Source organism: Podarcis bocagei (assembly GCF_964188305.1).
Source record: "Podarcis bocagei genome assembly, chromosome: 14".
Lineage (NCBI taxonomy): Eukaryota > Metazoa > Chordata > Lepidosauria > Squamata > Lacertidae > Podarcis > Podarcis bocagei.
Genome location: NC_138139.1, coordinates 38,822,792 through 38,839,831, shown reverse-complemented (window position 1 = coordinate 38,839,831; position 17,040 = coordinate 38,822,792). Strand labels below are relative to the sequence as shown.

Genomic DNA, 17,040 nt, shown 5'->3' with positions numbered 1-17,040 from the left:
AATTAATGACGCCATGTTGTCTTTGATATCTCTTAATAAGCTGATGTTTCAAACTGTATCATGGGATGTATTTGGCAGTCAGTCAGTTATATAAATATTGTTTCTGGTTTCCCCAAGAAATAACCACACCAGCTTTCCTGGGCCCTAGAAAAGCTGGCAGGCATCCAGAATTCACCATCACTCTCCAAACCATATATGAAAATATTCCATGCAAGCAAATGCATCTTTTGCAAAGTACATCCCTTTTGTGGTTCAAATAAAAAGTATCTCCAGCCTCCCTCAGATAAAGGAGACTCCTTTTTCTTTCTGCATCACAACTGCTACCGCCGCCATTTTCCCTCCTTAGCCTGAGCCACTTTCATATCTGATTTTACTCTGGCAATTTTGATTAGGGCTCTCCGCCGAGGACTGTGGTGCCATACGGCCAATTAATTTTACACTTCTTTCGTTTCCTTGGATAATTAATTCTTTCTTGGCAAGGTTCACCAAATCATGAAATAGCAAATATAACAAATACAAAAGTACGGCAGCCCCTCACCTCATTAATCAACATGCCAAGATGGGAGCCTTTTTGAAGTCTGAAACTTAACCTCCAGTGACTGTGTAGTTTAGATTTTTCTTTTATCTCTTTCCGTCCAGAACACACCTGTTTTTTGTCCAAATCTTTTTAATTTTTAGAAAACAGGTATCTCCTGCTCGTGGGATTGACTCTGGAGGGTTCCTAGTTTGTGCCATGCATCACCCAGCGTCCCAAGCCCCACATCCTGTTGCGTGAGGCAGATAATGGACGATCTGCGGGCAGCAAGTCCCCCCCTACCCTATGGGGGGTCAACAGGGCTAATTACACTCATATTAACCCTGAATTTCTTGCACTGCTGGGGGTCCAATCTCATGGGAGACAGCCATTTCCCTTGGCAGGAAACAGGAAGTCAAGGGACCCCTTTCAATCACCTGGTATGGTATGGTATGGCTGTCATTGACATCAAAGCTGCTATAAGAGCAGCCACTTGTAAATTTTTGAGTAGTTTGCAGAACTACAAATATTTACAAAAAACTAAGGAGAAAAACCTAAAGCAAGTAGCTTGATGAAGCCAGAACATGCTCAGTAGTTACAGAATGTTGAGTGGTAGTTGGAAAAGAAAAATTAGGAAAATGCTCTGCTTCAGTTGCTTACAGCTTATAGTATTACAAAATATATGGCTGGCTAGCTTTCTAAATGCTATGATTTTAGAAAGATCTGGGAAATGGGCAATATTTGCCTGGACGCTGAGGAAAGAGATCAGGTCCCCTTGGGTTACTGAGCCAAGGATCCTGTCTTCATAGATCCATCCCATCCTCTTTTTCTCAGAATGAGTGTACAGGTCATTTTTTATTAAAAAGTGAGTAACAGCTCGCCTAGGGACAGTTACACCTGGTCTCAGATTGGGTACCTCTCTCTTCTTTTTAATGTAAAACAAAAGGTTTTTCAGATTGCAGAGCTGATTTAAGCTGTCAAAGTGCTACAAATGATTATGCCCCCCTCCCCGTGTGCAGCCTCTGTAATCTAATTCAGGGTGTTTTTCAGTGAATGGGAATATCCCACTCTAGTAGGACAGGAGAACAATCTTATGAATGGAATTTGCCCTTAATTCTGGAGTAAGATGGAGTCAAAAAAATTGTGAAGGCATGGAATTGGAACTTAAGCTTCTAGAAGGGAAGCAGTGCATAGAGTGGCTGGGGGAGCCCAGCCAGATGGGTGGGGTATAAATAAATAATAATAATAATAATAATAATAATAATAATAATAATAATAATAATAATAATAATTAATAATAAGGTACATTATATTAAAACCTACAATTGGTCCAACTAGCTAAACATTGTCCACATTGATTGGTAGCAGCTCTCCAAGGTTTCAGGCAGGAGTCTCTCCTAACAGTACCTGAAGATGCTGGTGATTGAACCTGGGACCTTCTGCATGCAAGACAAATGTTTCAGGGGGGTTGAGAGAAAGAAATATGTTCACACTAGATCTTCATGGAACAGCTGCCGGGCAGACATGATCTGCAGCAGAGAATTGGAGAATGTTAGCATTGTTTAACTCTTAATCAGCTGCTTTCCCCCTGCAGTCTCTTTCCTTCAGTGCAGGAAAGTTTTTTGTGTGGAAAGGGGTGCTCTAAGCTTGCTGTCCAGAGATCAGGACTTGTTTGTACTTTCTCCAACCAGAGTGGCTCACATGAACCTTGGGAGAATCATTTCTTGCTCAGATATTCTCTGCTTCTTTCTCATGGGATTGGACAGAAGAGAATCAGTGCCTCGGCAGATGTCAGCTGGTAGGATTGGACAGAAGGGAAAAGAAGGAAGAGAGGATCTTCTTGACTTTGGCACTCAACTTTGTTACCACCTTTTCTAGAGTGGGGAAGGGTACTGTAGTCAATACTCAATTGCATGGGCTATGCACTGCTGTGAGGGAAGGCAGGAATGATCTTTGTTGAGATATTTTCCTGCTTCTCAACTGCTTGGGTGTGTGGTGTGACTAGTTATGGGATTTAGACCAACTGTGCATATATGGGAGTGGTAGCCCATGTCCAGTGCTACTTCCGCTTCTGTGGAGGGGTAACATCTGGCTTACATGATAGGTGTTTCATTTACAATCTTCAACTGCTTGCTGGGAGATGGAAGAAAGAAGCATTGCTTCCCTACACTGTAGGGGAAGGTAGGCAAGTGAATAGCTTCCTGAAATGAGTTAACTCCGGACCTAATATGCAACAATCCTTTCCTTGTGCTCCTTTCTAGATTCTTGCCTAGGTAGAGGAAAGGGGAAAGCGGAAAGCAAAGCTGCTTAAAAATAAAAGAGAAACTATAGGACTGAAAATAAAGAAAGCAGAGTTCTCAGGAACCTTCTTCCAGACCCACAACACAGCCAGCCTGGGGCAGCAGGGAGTGCCTTTTTTTGGTGAGCTCAAAGGTTGGCTTAATCTTACCCCTAAGAGAAGGTTCTAGTCCAGATGTAAAGTCTTGTCTGTCTCTCCCAACAGTAGAAAGGGCCTTACAGTCCTGAACAGTTTGAACATATTTTATATATTGTGCTGTGTATATTTAAGGTGGAATTAAGAAAATGAAAATACATTTTTCAAAGAACTATGTGCAATTTCATATTTCTCCAGGTACAATGAGAACACAGATAACAAAACATGAAGTCTTTGTGAGCTCCCTGTGCTCCTCCCACCTCCAGGCCCCAACTCTGGGCCCACTTCAGTCAAAATCCTTCAGTGTCACATTCTCTCCCTCCCTTCAACATTCAGAATGAAAAATATAATTAAGTATTGCTTCTTTATCCCCAACCGGCTCTTCTCCTTGCAAAAGTGTCTTCACAAATTTAATTCCATTATCCCAAAGGCTCCTGTACCCCACCCACAGATCTTAGGAGTCATAACAAACAAATCTTGACGTCTTTGGTTAAAACAACACACACACACACACACACACACACGCCACAGAGCAACACACTGCCCAGTATGCTCCTATTTTGGCCTGTGGTGTCTGGCACAAAAGTTTCTTTTCAAGAAGGAAGCATTAGTGCTGAGCTTTCTGCTCACTGGAAGTTGGATATTCTTCACTTTTCCTTCCTAATCCAATCCATTCCTCCTCCTATCATACAGTTGTTGCTGGCCCATACTGAAACAGGAGAGGGGAAGTCTCTTTGATCCGAACATAGAACCTCCCATCAGGCCAAGCCTTGTGGAGCGAGAGGGGCAGGAAGTCATTTGGAAGCCACTGCTCAACTTCATCTGACACGAACACTAATCCAAAGTGTTCCAATTGGTCTTCACTGTAGCAGAAAGCATCTGCATTTCCCAGGACATCGCGTGAGACCTCGTTCATCTCCTGCACCACCAGCTTCACCACATCTTCTGCCGACATCTTGTTGGTGAGGTGCAGCTGTGCAGAAATAGAGGTAAGTAAGAGCAAGAGGAAGGACAAAGAAAGATGAGGGTATACCCAAATAAGCTGGCTCCCCCTAAAGAATAAAGCCAGATACTTAACTGAGAAATTAATGTGCCTTCCTACACTTATTCCAGTCCCACAAGAATAAAAACTGAGGGCACTGTACTCTAGCATAATTGAATTTGGTGAGCTATCCTAGATTTATTTTGAGATCTGCATATAGTATTGGTGTCCACAGGCCTTCTGGATAAACAAGAAAAGGACTTTTGGCCATGCCAAAAAGAGCAGAACATTGAAGATGTTCTGCTGATGTGGCATAAAAGTTGCCTGATCACTTTTAGGAGCATACCAGTGAGAAATGAGGATAGAAATAGTGATACCATGAAAGCAGCTTTGGAAGATTGCAGTCCAACCACATCATTTCCCCTTGCTTTCTATAGCAAGGAATATTGTCTAAATGCAAAGAGCTATACGCCATGGCCATACTCACCATGACACCACCACTCCAGAATAGGTGGTCAGGTTTGGCTTAGGTTTGAGTCAAGCTTAGGCCAGGCTTTTTTTCAGTTGGAACTCGCCAGGTGGGCACCATTGCCATTATAAGAAAGCAAGGGAGGCATTCATGATGAGTTTTAGCACCTCTTTTCTAGAAAAATAGCACTGGCTTGGGCTACGTACCAGTCATGGCTACAACCACCTAGAACGATATAGAGTATATGACTGCCACCCATTTCGGCTCTATATGATAATTCTTTAACAAACATTGTCTCCTATCTGTTTATTCATTTTATCCGACTGTCCAAAATATAGACACTGTGAAGCCAGACTGAAGTTCAGCCCTGACATTACACACAACCATAGGTTCAAGGAAGATTCAAAGGAGGCCATGGGCTCACACACTATTATCTGTTCCCAGAAACAAATACCTCTCTCCCTACTCTAACCTATTTGGTCTTATGCATGATATTTGATAACCCTGGTTAAGGGGTGTTCCTTAATTCAGGACACTGGTTCTGAAAGAGGATCCTATGGCCCACCCCTAATCCCTAAACCACAGTTATATCTGTAATGCCTTCCTAAGCTAATGCTGCTCTAATCAATCAACATCCTTCCTTCTATGCTAGAAAACATCCTTTGATAGTGGACATAAATCACCATTCTCTTTCAAATGTTATGTTATGGTGAATAGTTCCTTAGTCACAAGGTCTGGAAGAGAGGACAACAGAGACGATGCCCTGGTGTCCCATAGTCAACCCAGTGCAATCTATGTATCTACACCCGAATGGAATCTTTACAAAGCTCTTTGCTCCAGTGACTGCAGTGTGATTTATCTTCAGAACAAATGTTGTTAGCCAGAATGGTAAAGTTTATTGGTCCATAGTCTGAACCAATATGACTCGTGATGTGGATGGAAGGTTAATCCTTAACAAGTCAATTGATGCCTAGTGCATTCATATTATTACATCCTGAAGGCTACACTGTAATACCATACCATGTTCAGATCTACACTGTACATCTCCACCCCATTTACTCCATTTGAAAATTTGGCTATTTATGATTCATGAAGCCCTTAGTTAAGAGCATCATAATTAACCACCATGAAAGTGCAACATTGCAAGCCACAATCAGCATTGCAAGCTCAACAACTGAACCTGGCTGATGTGGAAATGAACTCACTGGAAATAATCCCCAATAAATAAGGTAAAGGTAAAGGACCCCTGGACAGTTGTCCACTCAAAGGTGACTATGGGGTGCAGTGCTCATCTCGCTTCAGGCTGAGGGAGCTGGCGTTAGTCCACAGAAAGCTTTCTGGGTCACGTGGCCAGCATGACTAAACCACTTTTGGTGCAATGCAACACCATGACGGAAGCAATGACGGAACGCCGTTTACCTTCCCGCCACAGTGGTACCTATTTATCTACTTGCACTGGTGTGCTTTCGAATTGTTAAGTTGGCAGAACCTGGGACAAAGCAACGGGACCTCACCACCATCACGTGGATTCAAACCGCTGACCTTCCAATTGGCAAGCCCAAGAGGCTTAGTGGTTTAGACCACAGCACTAACTGCTAATAAATAAATAAGGTACCAGAGGCAGGAACATTATGTTTCGGGACATGTTAGGTTGTGTCTATAGTGTGGTTTTATAGTGAAAAGGATGTATAATCTAATAAACATAATACATATTCTTTTTGCAAGTGCAAAAGTAAAAGTACAGGGAGCTGCTGTCTGGATGCATCCTCAGATCATATGGAATAATTAACAACAGCATTCCAATTCTCTGTGGCCTACTGACACTACCATTGCCAGTTCTGGGACACAGCCCCAAAAGAAGCAATAGTGAGAAACCCATTTAATGGAAAGTATCAGGAAGGGGAAGGGTCACATAGCCAAATCTAGGAAAAAGGAATACATCTTCTTCCTGAAAGTGTTGCCTCCATTTTCAGTACTGCACTATTGTATTGATGAGCCAAGACCAGGATTTTAATGATACCTTAATGCTTGTTTCTTTGGAGAGCCCTGTTTCGTACTGAGGGCACACACGTAAGGCGAAGGAGCCTGTTGACTTGACCCGGTTTGCTACATGTCCTGGATCTGCTGCCTCCTGGAAGGTCCGAGTCCATTCCACTGAGCGTGTTCGAAAGACAGGCTCAGAGCTCCCTGCAGGACAGCCATGCCTGGGGCTGAATTCTGAGCCTGTCCCAAGTCTCACAGGGCTGCAACGGCCTGCAGTTCTGCTTTCAGTTGGTGAACTGTCAACAGAGCCAGGGCAAGACTTTCTGGCCCCATGGCAAAGGGGTTTTGGGAAATCCAGGCTGCTGGTGCGGACACAGTAGGCCTGCCTCTTCTCTGTGATGCGCAGCAGCTCTATCTGCCGACTAGGAAGCACAAAGTCACTGTCATAAAGCTCTGGGGGAGGCCGAGGCTCCTCTGGAGGAATAGGGGGTGTCTTTAGCTCATGGTTCTGCAGGACGTCAGGGGCACTGTCCCTCAAAGGGCGTGGATTTCTTCTAGTGCAGTACTCAGGCCCTGAAGAGGGGTAAAGAAGGTCAAGCTCTCTGGGGCTTTGGGCTCTGCTGGAGTCATAGTCACTGTCTGTAGCTAAGAATACTTCTGATGAGCCCTCTTCATCTGAGATTCCATGTGAATCTGAAAGAAAATGATAAAAAGATTACTTCTTTATCAGGGAATTATCTTGGAAGAATGTGCAGTAATTCACTCAAACGAGCTGTACAAGTGGACATGAGGGTCAAACCGTTTTCTACTCCAAGCCTGGGAGTTCTGATTGGCTAGAGCAGGGGTGAGGAACCTCTGGCTCATGGCCAATCTTACTCTGACAGGTTGTTTTCCTGGTAACACAAACTGAATGGCAGTTGCGTTACCTGTACAATCCTGGAGGTTGTAACCTGTTTAAAGTATTTATGGGCAAGAACACAGCATTATCAGTTTACCGTATTTTTCACCCTATAAGATGCACCAAACCATAAGACGCACCTAGTTTTTGGAGGAGGAAAACACGGAAAAAATATTCTGAATCCTAGAAGCCAGAACAGCAAGAGGGATCACTGCGCAGTGAAAGCAGCAATCCCTCTCACTGTTCTGGCTTCTGGGATAGCTGTGCAGCCTGCATTCACTCCATAAGATGCACACACATTTCTCCTTACTTTTTAGGAGGGAAAAAGTGAGTCTTATAGAGCAAAAAATATGGTACTTGGAAGTGATTATCTGGCCAATGATGTTTGTGAGTCTCTCCCCAATCTAGTCTCCTTCCTCTTTCTTTTTAATATTGGAGCAAAAGGGATTCTGACACTCCACTCTTGCCACTCCACTTTTGCCCAGTTTCTTTTCACTGCCAATTTTTAACCATTTTTGCCTGGAACATGTTTATCCCACAATCCTGAAACAGATTCTGCACATGCCTTCCTCATTTTTCTAGAAAATATATATGTACAAGGGAGGTGAATAGTCGTTACTAACAAGTAGCTGGCAAGAGGTACTAGAGATTATATTAAAGATTACAATGCATCAGATTCCGACAACTCTAAATTTGTGCTGTCAGGATATCTGGAAGGCCTCATCAAGGTTAATGATAGAAGTTTTCTTATTAAAATGCTTGTGACAAAGATAACTTGGTCTAGATAATGGAAGTTGTGATAGCACCTTCAGCTTTACATGCAGTGGTTAAGGAGGGAAAGACTGTTTTCATATGTAAAGGCCTATAAAGTAGATAAATGCAAGGAAATCAATAGCAAAGAAAAGGAAGCACTTATTTATAAAAATATTTCTATACTGCTGTATCATAAAAAATACATCACAGCGGTTTACAACAATATAAACAGAAAACCAAATAGTAAAATTATAAATGTTAAAAACAAGTAAAAAGCAGAAAGAAATTAAAAACAAACATCAATAGACCATTGTGGGGATGTACTATTAATTGTCTGCGTAGGCCTGGTGGAATAGAAAATTTTTCAGCAAGCTTTGAAAAGTTGACGCATAAGGTGCCCACTGAATCTCTATTGGCAGGGTGTTCCACAAGACTGGACTGAGGACACTGAAGGCTTGATTTCTCGTGGTTATCAAATGAGCCTCATCAATTCAGGGAACGACCATAGATGTTTCTGCAGATGATCTCAGTGATCGAGCTGGAATATAAAGGTTCAAACGATCCCCAAAGTGCCCTGGACCCAAGTTGTTCAGTGCTTTGTAAATCAATACAAGAACCTTGAACTTGGCTCGGTAATAGGTGGGTAGCCAGTGCTGCTCTTTTAACAATGCTGTCACATGTTCTTGACTAGAAACTCCTCATCAGCAATCTGGCTGCAGCATTCTGCACCAACTGGAGCAGCCCCACATAGAACACATTATAGTACTCTATCCTTGAGGTTACCAATGCATGGACTGCAGTGGTTACCAGTGCATGGACTATCCCTGTCCAGGAACAGCCATAGTTGGCAAACCAGATGAAGCTGGTAAAAGGAACTCATAGCCACAGGGGACACTTGGGCCTCTAGTGACAAAGATGTATCCAGGAGTACCCCCAAAACTTCTTCTGAGGGAATGCAAACCCATCCAAAACAGGTAACTTGCCAATTTCCCAAATGTGGGAACCACCCACCTAAAGAGCCTTTATTCAGTGAAACAGATTTATCTGTAAAATGGATTTTGAAAAACATCTGGGCAAAGAGAATAAGCGAGAATAAGCTATCTAGGGAGATAAAATGGTAGAATGTCCTTGTCAGAATACTTCCAGAAGAGGTTGTCCAGACAGTTACTGGGGAGGTTTTAGATAAGATACTATGTTAGAGCAGAGGGCTGGACTAGGAGAGGGGATTGATTAGCAGTTATAAAAAGTCCAGAAAAATGCAAAGGAAACTCTCACCAGAGTTGAGCTTGCGGCTCATTTCAGGAGAAGGGGTAGGTGAGGGAAGGAAGTCCAAATGGGAAGAGGTTGATCGTGTTTTCTCCTTTAGTACAATGCTAGATTCATCAAGAAACCATGTGAGTGGGATGCCACCAGAAGGTTGCTTGTACCGGGCATGCTGCAATGCATCCATCATCCAGCGCATTTCTCGCCAAATCTCCTCCATTTGCTGCCCAAGAGAAAGACACAGAATCAGCTCCTTTTTTGACACTGAAAAATCGTTCAGGAGGCTGCGCAGCAGGCTAGCTACAAGTTTTGCCATCTTTGTATGAGAAGGAGTTGTACACACATATTGATGGATGCTCTTAAAGATCCTCCATGTGGGGTGGATCTGGTTTCTATATGCTTATGTTAATACACATGTAGAGCTTATGCAGACTGGGATGTAGTCACTTGGTGTGGCATGGGTAACTTTTTACAGCTCTGAAACTACCCCACACATTCCTTGAAACTCCTTAAGACTGCTGTGCTACCAATCTGGATAAATAGGGTTCATTCATTGAACATGTCTCAAACAGGAGCACTTTCCTAGGATTGCGTCATTTCTCATAACTCCCCCTCTAATCCCCACTCCATACTTATTCCCTGAATTCAGGATTTTGCAGAGAAGTAAATTTACCCAAGGCCATAATAGAAGGTGGCATAAGATCAATTTCTTTTTAAACAGTCATTCAAATTCCCTCACATCTTGGCCCTTTGCATTCAAACTGCCAGGCAGTTAAGATCAATCTCAGGCAGGTAAGCTTCATTTTGGTGGTCCACAGCATGTCTTTGGATTTGTGGTTGAAGACAGGAGATGGCCCATTCCATTGCATGAAATGTTCATATTGATTTTTAAATGTATTTTTATTGCATGCTTTCTTATTTTGTATTTTATTGTGTTACAGTTGGAATTCAATGTAATTCAAATTGTAATACAATATACAGTGGTGCCTCGCAAGACGAAAAGAATCCGTTCTGTGATTCTCTTCGTCTAGCGGTTTTTTCGTCTTGCGAAGCAAGCCCATTGAAAGATTAGCGGATTAGCGCTATTAGCAGCTTATCTGCTGATCGGATCAGCTGATAAGTGGCTTAGCGGCTTAGAAAAAGGGGGGGAGGAAAAAAAACCATCAGGAACTCGCAAGACATTGTCGTCTTGTGAAGCAAGCCCATAGGAAATTCGTTTTGTGAAGCACCTCCAAAACGGAAAACTCTTTTGTCTAGCGAGTTTTCCGTCTTGCGAGGCATTCGTCTTGCGGGGCACCACTGTATATATAAAAAAGGAATAAAAATACAGTTAAAAGCACAGTGATTTACAATTGCTACAACAGGAAGAAAAAGCATTAAGTGGTCTGCCAAGACCATCAGCAATTTTCAAGTGGTCCATGGGGGAAAGGTTTTGGAGTCACTTCTAGAGGACAAATTTGGATTTGACAAGAGACAAGCTTAACACCTAGATGGGCTTGCTGGCTAGAGCTGCTGCATGCCTTTGAGATCCTTCATTATTGACAATAAATAAATCTTAACGCAGCACAACACAGCTGAAAGCATGCTGGCATCACCAGCCAGATGCTTTGACTAGTAAGAAACAAAAGTGGGAGTTCTGGGGTAGGAGCTATCCTATAAAACGATGTTAGTTACTTACTACTAATGTTCTTTCTGGTATATGCAGCAGGATCCAGTAAACAGTGAACTAACACTCCCACTGCCCTAGAACAGCCAGTATCATGTTGCTATATATTTTCAAAGTGTGGCTGGGCATCTACTGTATTTTTCGCCCCATAGGACGCGCTTTTTCCCCTCCAAAAATGAAGGGGAAATGTGTGTGTGTCCTATGGGGCGAACGCAGGCTTTCGCTGAAGCCTGGAGAGTGAGAGGCATCGGTGCGCACCGACCCCTCTCGCTCTCCAGGCTTCAGGAAGCTATCCGTAAGCCTTGCAAGCCCGGCGGGAGTTCCCGCGGGCTCACAAGGCTTGTGGGCAGCAGCCTCCAGCCCCAGCGAGTGTCCGCAAGCCTTGCGCGCCCGACAGCAGGTCCCGCCGAGCGCGCGAGGCTTGGGGCGGCAGCCTGTCGCCCGAAGCATGGGGAGCCCTCCGGAGGGTTCTCCGTGCTTCGGGCAAGTGTCCGCAAGCCTTGCGCGCCAGGCAGGAGGTCCCACCAGCGCGCGAGGCTTGGGACGGCAGCCTGTCGCCCGAAGCACAGGGAACCCTCCGGAGGTCTCCCCGTGCTTCGGGCGAGTGTCTGCAAGTCTCGCGCGCCCGGCTTGGGGCGGCAGCCTGCAGCCCGAAGCACGCAGAGCCCTCCGGAGGGTGCCCTGTGCTTCGGGCAGGTGTGCGCAAAGCTTGGGGCGGCAGCTGCAGCGGGGCGGGGAATAATTTTTTTTTATTCATTTCCCCCCCAAAAAACGAGGTGCGTCCTATGGGCCGGTGCGCCCTATAGGACGAAAAATACGGTATATGACAGCAGAACAGGAAGGATCCGCTTCAAGGACCCTAATTTGCAGAAGGTCTGCCGCTCAGCTACCAAGCAGTTAGTGTTAGCCCGGCTGGGTCTGGATGGTATATATGGTTAATGGGTCTGGATGGTATATATGGTTAATAGGTCATTGCTGCCACATACCCTGAAATGCCAGGTGAAGGAGGTTGAAAAACAAAGGTCTACTGGACCAAAATGGTACTTGCCAGGATGATGTGGGTTTCTTCCTCAACATCTTGGAAATCAGTGAGATTCACAGAAAGGCATATAGAAATCCTCTTGTCACTGAAGATTTAGGGTGCCCAACCCCTCTGCTCCTTCATCCAAAAACCAGAAGAACTTGTGGTTGTCCATGATCTCCTGAACCACTGCTGAACTTGACTTAATCCTAACTAGGGAAACTCCACTCTCTGCTTGCTGAGGAAGTCTGCTCATTTGCAGGGCCCTTGATGTGCTGGTCATTCTTGTAGAGAAGGCTGGCCTCCACCAAAGTCACCCAGCAGGAAGGATTCCTCCTGCTGCTATACAGACCTGTGTGGCATGTCGCTCCTTGCATATTCAGGTGCACTTTCACTGTTATGGTGTGTTCTAAGCCATAGGTGAAAGTGAAACTGTCATGCAAAGGCCTAAAAGGGTGAATAAGACCACTCACAACTCCAGCTAGTCTATGCTGTGAGGTCACTCATGATCGTTTCACATCCCCTGAACCATCCTTCCCCAGGAGAGGAGACTGGTATTGGATGCCATCACTATGGAGGGAGGATTGTGACTGGATATACTTGTCCTTCCCTTCCCTTTTATTTTAGACAACAGGCAGGAAAAAAAGCAAATTAATAAGGAACCGGGAGCTGGCAAAGTAAGAATAAAAAACCATGAAGGAATAAGAAGCAGGATCTGTAATAAGCTCTGTCTTAAGGCAGGGCAGGCAAGGTATGGAGCCAGAGATGACTGATACAATCATTTTGGTTCCATGTGACCTTGCCTGTCCTAGGGCAGTGAGATTGTTAATCCCCTGTTTAGTGGAAACATTTTGTATGCAATCCCAAAGCAAGAAAGCTATATTCCAGCAATTAGCCATGTAAAGAGGATATATTGGATTGGTTATACAGGGGATCAGCAATTTGTTGCGTAGCATATCATGCCAAGCATATCACACTCAATACTTTCTACTATTCCTCTGTAACATACCTGTATATAGTCCTGAACTTGTTGATGCCTCTGCTTGGCAGTAGTTAATTCTGAGTCTGAGAAGGCCTCTCTGAGGCTCTGTTGAGAGAGAAGTGACTCCAGCTCCAAGAGGGCAGACACTTGGCAATACTGACTAATGAACTCGTGGTCATAAGTGAAAAAATGAACTGGAAAACAAAGGGAGAGGAGGGGGTCAAGGATTACCAGGGGACCATCACAGAAGCAGATCTAATCATTGCCAACAGAACTGGAGCTATATATAAAGTAGAAAAAAGCTCACAGATGAATTTGGACTATCAATATTTGTTTGATTTTATTGCAGTGGCCAACATGTATCTCATATATACCCCTCCCCCCAAAAAACCTCGATTTGTTACTAAAAGAAAAAGTTTTTAAAACTTGAACTTTTAAAAAAAGTTTTTAAGTTCCCCAGTGTCATGCCATGATGCTTAAAAAAATGTGTCCACCTTAAAAAGAAATATTAAACTGACTGCTCCCATGGTTCCCCCACTGTGATAATTTGATGGGGAAAAGGTTTTGTGACACCCACTTATGTCCTTAAAAGGGGGCCACACCCACTTTTACACTGTAGCCATGCCTATTTTCATAATTTGGTCCAGAGCCATGGGTCAATGTAGCCTTCAACCTGAAAAAATTGGTATATATGTGGTTCTCAGGCCAGGGCTGGATTAAGACCTTTAGAGGTCCCAATCACTTAAAAGATTTTTAAAGTACTTTTAAAGAAACTCATTGGATTAAGGATGACATGAGACAGTCCCTTTGTGAAGAAGAAGGAAGCAGAGGACAACAAAATTGATACATCCCAAAGTGTCCCCATGCAGCCATTCTCACCTAGCTCAAAGATCTGAAGTGGAAGTGTGAGAAAGCCAGACCGAGGTGTGTAAGGATTGTTCTGGCCAGGGGCAGTACACACATCCTCGGAGGGAGGCAGAAGGAGGAGAAATGAGACCTGTCCTCCGAAGTCCAGAACTTCTTGACTGTACAGGCGAAAATCTTTGGCCTGTAGAATTCAAACATGAGAAGGCAGTGTTTTATTGATGTACAATGGTGCCTCGCAAGACGAAATTAATCCGTTCCGCGAGTCTCTTCGTCTAGCGGTTTTTTCGTCTTGCGAAGCAACCCTATTAGCGGCTTAGCAGATTAGCGCTATTAGCGGTTTAGCGGCTATTAAAGGCTTAACGGCTATTAAAGGATTAGCGGATTAGCGGCTAAAAGGCTATTAGCGTCTTAGAAAAAGGGGGGGGAGCGGGGAAAAAACGGAACACTTGCAAGACGTTTTTGTCTTGCAAAGCAAGCCCATAGGGAAAATCGTCTTGCGAAGCAGCTAAAAAATGGAAAACCCTTTCGTCTAGCGGGTTTTCCGTCTTACGAGGCATTCGTCTTGCGGGGCACCACTGTACAGCCACAACTTAGCAACCAGTTGAACATGTATGGAGGACGATTCTTTGAAACCATCTTTTTGCAGCTTTGAATTGAAATGGCTTTTTCCTACAATATTGGGATATTTCTTGAAGACATCCTTTTAGATCTTTGCCATTGTTCATAGATACATTCTTACTAAGTTTTGGCAAAGTAACAGAAGGCCAACAGGCTTTACATAAGAAGCAAATGAACTTTTGGGAGGTGGATAGCAGGATCTAATGTTTAGACTGTCATTTCTGCTGCTGTTAGACTCTTCTAATCCTATAGGGTAGAATACCCGCCCCGCCCCCCGATATTTAAACCTTTTTTAAAAAAAACCACTCCCAGGGGTTCATCTTGCAGGCTTCTTTTGTTTAATCATGCCAAGAAAACTAGGTACAATAGTTTTAGCCAATATTTATAAAGTTGACCTACTTTAGACATTCTCTGAGGTGCAGTCCTGTCTTACAGTTTGCACTACTGCTTGAGCAGGGGCTGCTTACACTGCAGTACAGAGAATCTGCATCAGAATGGGAATCATTTCAGTGTAGGGCTCACCCTTGGCTACATTGTTTTTGCTTATAAAGAATAATTTCTATCTGTATATTGGCTTAATATTCATGATACGAAGTAGAAATGTAAAAAATATAAACTAGCGCCACCAGTGCAGTAATGTTTCACTGAGCTACAAAACCAGCAATACCTCTTTCTCCTCACACACACAATACAGCCCCACCTAAAAGTTACCTCATGCAGTGGGATATTGACCAATTGCATCAGCTCTTTGATTGCCACTTGAAGCTCCTGAAGGAAGAGATTCTGGGTGGTCTCGAGATTTTGCTCTGTGGGAATTGGCTCCTCCACACTGACTTGGTGTTGCAGCCACTCCCATTCCTCCCTTGAAAAGAAGACATAGGGATAAATGCACAGATAGCTTACATGCAGTAAATGCCTAGGAAAAAAACGTACATGCTTATGTTGTTGCTTGCTAGGACATGCATTTTCACACTTCTTCTGGAAGTGCTTTCATGTAGGAAATGTGCGATGTCTAAAGAAACCCTCAACGGCTGCATATCATGAGGGCATTTAGTATGGGAATAAATATGGACTTTTGACATGAAACCTGGCCTTTTCACTTGGAAGGAACTAGGGCAAAGAGCTAGGAGCAGGAAAAAAAATCATTTTTGGACCACTAAGTTAGGTGGTATAAGGCATACAACCCTAAAGTTCTTATATTGGACCCATGAGCCAGCAGAGCAGAGAGTTAAAAAATCTCACTGCCATAGTCTGAGATCAGAATAGGAACCTGCAGTTGCTTCAGAAGTCACAGATTGGTTATACCACCTGGAGCTGCTATCACATGATTAATATGCAGCCAAAAGATCTCAGTTCAGTATGTGACTTTTCCTTACTTAGTACATATAACATCATTTAATGAGCAATTCATCAGATATCTGGAAAGATCTTCTTTTAACATCACCATCTCAACCTGCTGGCAAACCTGCCTGCCCTGTCCATATATTCTCTCTTCCATTTCTCTTGACCGTACGTAGTCAAACCAACAAGGGATCTCCCTACCTCTAACCCTCTGACTGAGAGCAAGTGATGTAGAGCACAATGGGATTAAGAAATAACCCTGTCCATCAATTTATGCTGCAGGCCTGGATTGAAAGCCCTACCTGGAGATGTTTGGGTTGCTTCGTATCTTCACATGACATAATATGTTGGGTAAACGTTCAGGCACCAACACTCGGATCTGGTCAACAGCACTACAGAGCTTCAGGTAACCCAAATAGAGACCTGGGGGGAGAGCCTGGCTGCTTCGCTGGTGGTAAACCAGCTTGTCCTAAAGGGAGAAAATGACCATAAAATGGCACATCTTGCTGCAGAAACCTGACAAAATTCAACTGAGAAAGAGGGACCCCACAACAAGGCTAAGATCCCAAGATGCTGCTGTTCTAGCCAGTAAGGGTTAAAACAGTGGTGGATTTTTATTTTTTTTAAAAAAAGCAGCAGCAGATCAAACTTAACAGTTTGTGTGGCTTGAATTCAAAGTTCAGTCTAGCTATTTTGTCTGCAGCTTCCTGGATCCAACCAAGACCAAAAGCCTCAGGAGACAGACTGGCACGGGGCAGGAGGCACCAGAAATTTTACAAAGGAGACTGTTGTTGTCAGATATCCAGACTAGTGCTGCAATCTCCAGGAACAGTGACTGTGTTGAACTGGCCCTTTAGTGGTTTGGCCTTTGCTAATCCTGGCAATGGCTTTGAATAAGCACTTTCAATAGACCCTTGTACAGGTGCTTGAGTGCCTTTTGTTGCTGGAGACACTTGGCTGACTGAGAGGAAATGAAAAGAGAGAGGAACAACTAGACGAGGGGTCAAGAGGAGGAGGAAAGGCTGGGCACTCACGGAAGGGATTCTTTGCTAAGACCTGCTAAAAAAGCTGGGAAAACAACTGCGACTGGATGCAAGAAGGGTAAATGTATCAAAAATAGTTATCTGAATCCCTAGTGGGAAAACTTACACCTGGGAAACCAACTTTTCCTTTGCCTCTGCAAAGTGTCACATACCTTGAATAAAAACTAAGCAAAAAAGCTGAACTTCTGCACTCCTAAACAGCGCTT

At 43.8% G+C, this 17,040-nt stretch overlaps 1 protein-coding gene and 2 long non-coding RNA genes across 14 annotated transcripts in view; 2 read left to right on the top strand and 1 right to left on the bottom strand.

Moving 5' to 3' along the window:
• The window catches only part of LOC308573220, a 22,651-nt gene extending 18,879 nt beyond the window's left edge, over positions 1 to 3,772 (top strand). For both annotated transcript variants that reach the window (XR_014001989.1, XR_014001990.1), the window contains 2 exons: positions 2,776 to 2,935; positions 3,642 to 3,772. This is a non-coding gene — a long non-coding RNA (uncharacterized lncRNA). The remainder of the gene's footprint in view (positions 1 to 2,775; positions 2,936 to 3,641) is intronic.
• LOC308573170 (ankyrin repeat and fibronectin type-III domain-containing protein 1-like) overlaps positions 1,818 to 17,040 on the bottom strand; it is a 384,306-nt gene continuing 369,083 nt past the window's right edge. For all 10 annotated transcript variants that reach the window (XM_081169829.1, XM_081169832.1, XM_081169831.1 and 7 more), the window contains 7 exons: positions 16,094 to 16,260; positions 15,162 to 15,312; positions 13,845 to 14,013; positions 12,993 to 13,159; positions 9,309 to 9,519; positions 6,420 to 7,075; positions 1,818 to 3,921 (listed from right to left, as the gene is read on the bottom strand). In XM_081169829.1, the coding sequence (XP_081025955.1) occupies positions 3,634 to 3,921; positions 6,420 to 7,075; positions 9,309 to 9,519; positions 12,993 to 13,159; positions 13,845 to 14,013; positions 15,162 to 15,312; positions 16,094 to 16,260 (1,809 nt within the window). In that variant the 3' untranslated portion in view covers positions 1,818 to 3,633. The remainder of the gene's footprint in view (positions 3,922 to 6,419; positions 7,076 to 9,308; positions 9,520 to 12,992; positions 13,160 to 13,844; positions 14,014 to 15,161; positions 15,313 to 16,093; positions 16,261 to 17,040) is intronic.
• On the top strand, positions 3,831 to 17,040 carry LOC308573223. Of its 2 annotated transcripts, XR_014001993.1 has the most exons (5): positions 3,857 to 3,937; positions 8,453 to 8,672; positions 9,400 to 9,602; positions 16,074 to 16,197; positions 16,495 to 17,040. It is a non-coding gene; the product is annotated as an uncharacterized lncRNA (long non-coding RNA). The 2 variants fall into 2 exon arrangements; XR_014001992.1 differs by lacking the exon at positions 8,453 to 8,672 and having other exon boundaries at positions 3,831 to 3,937.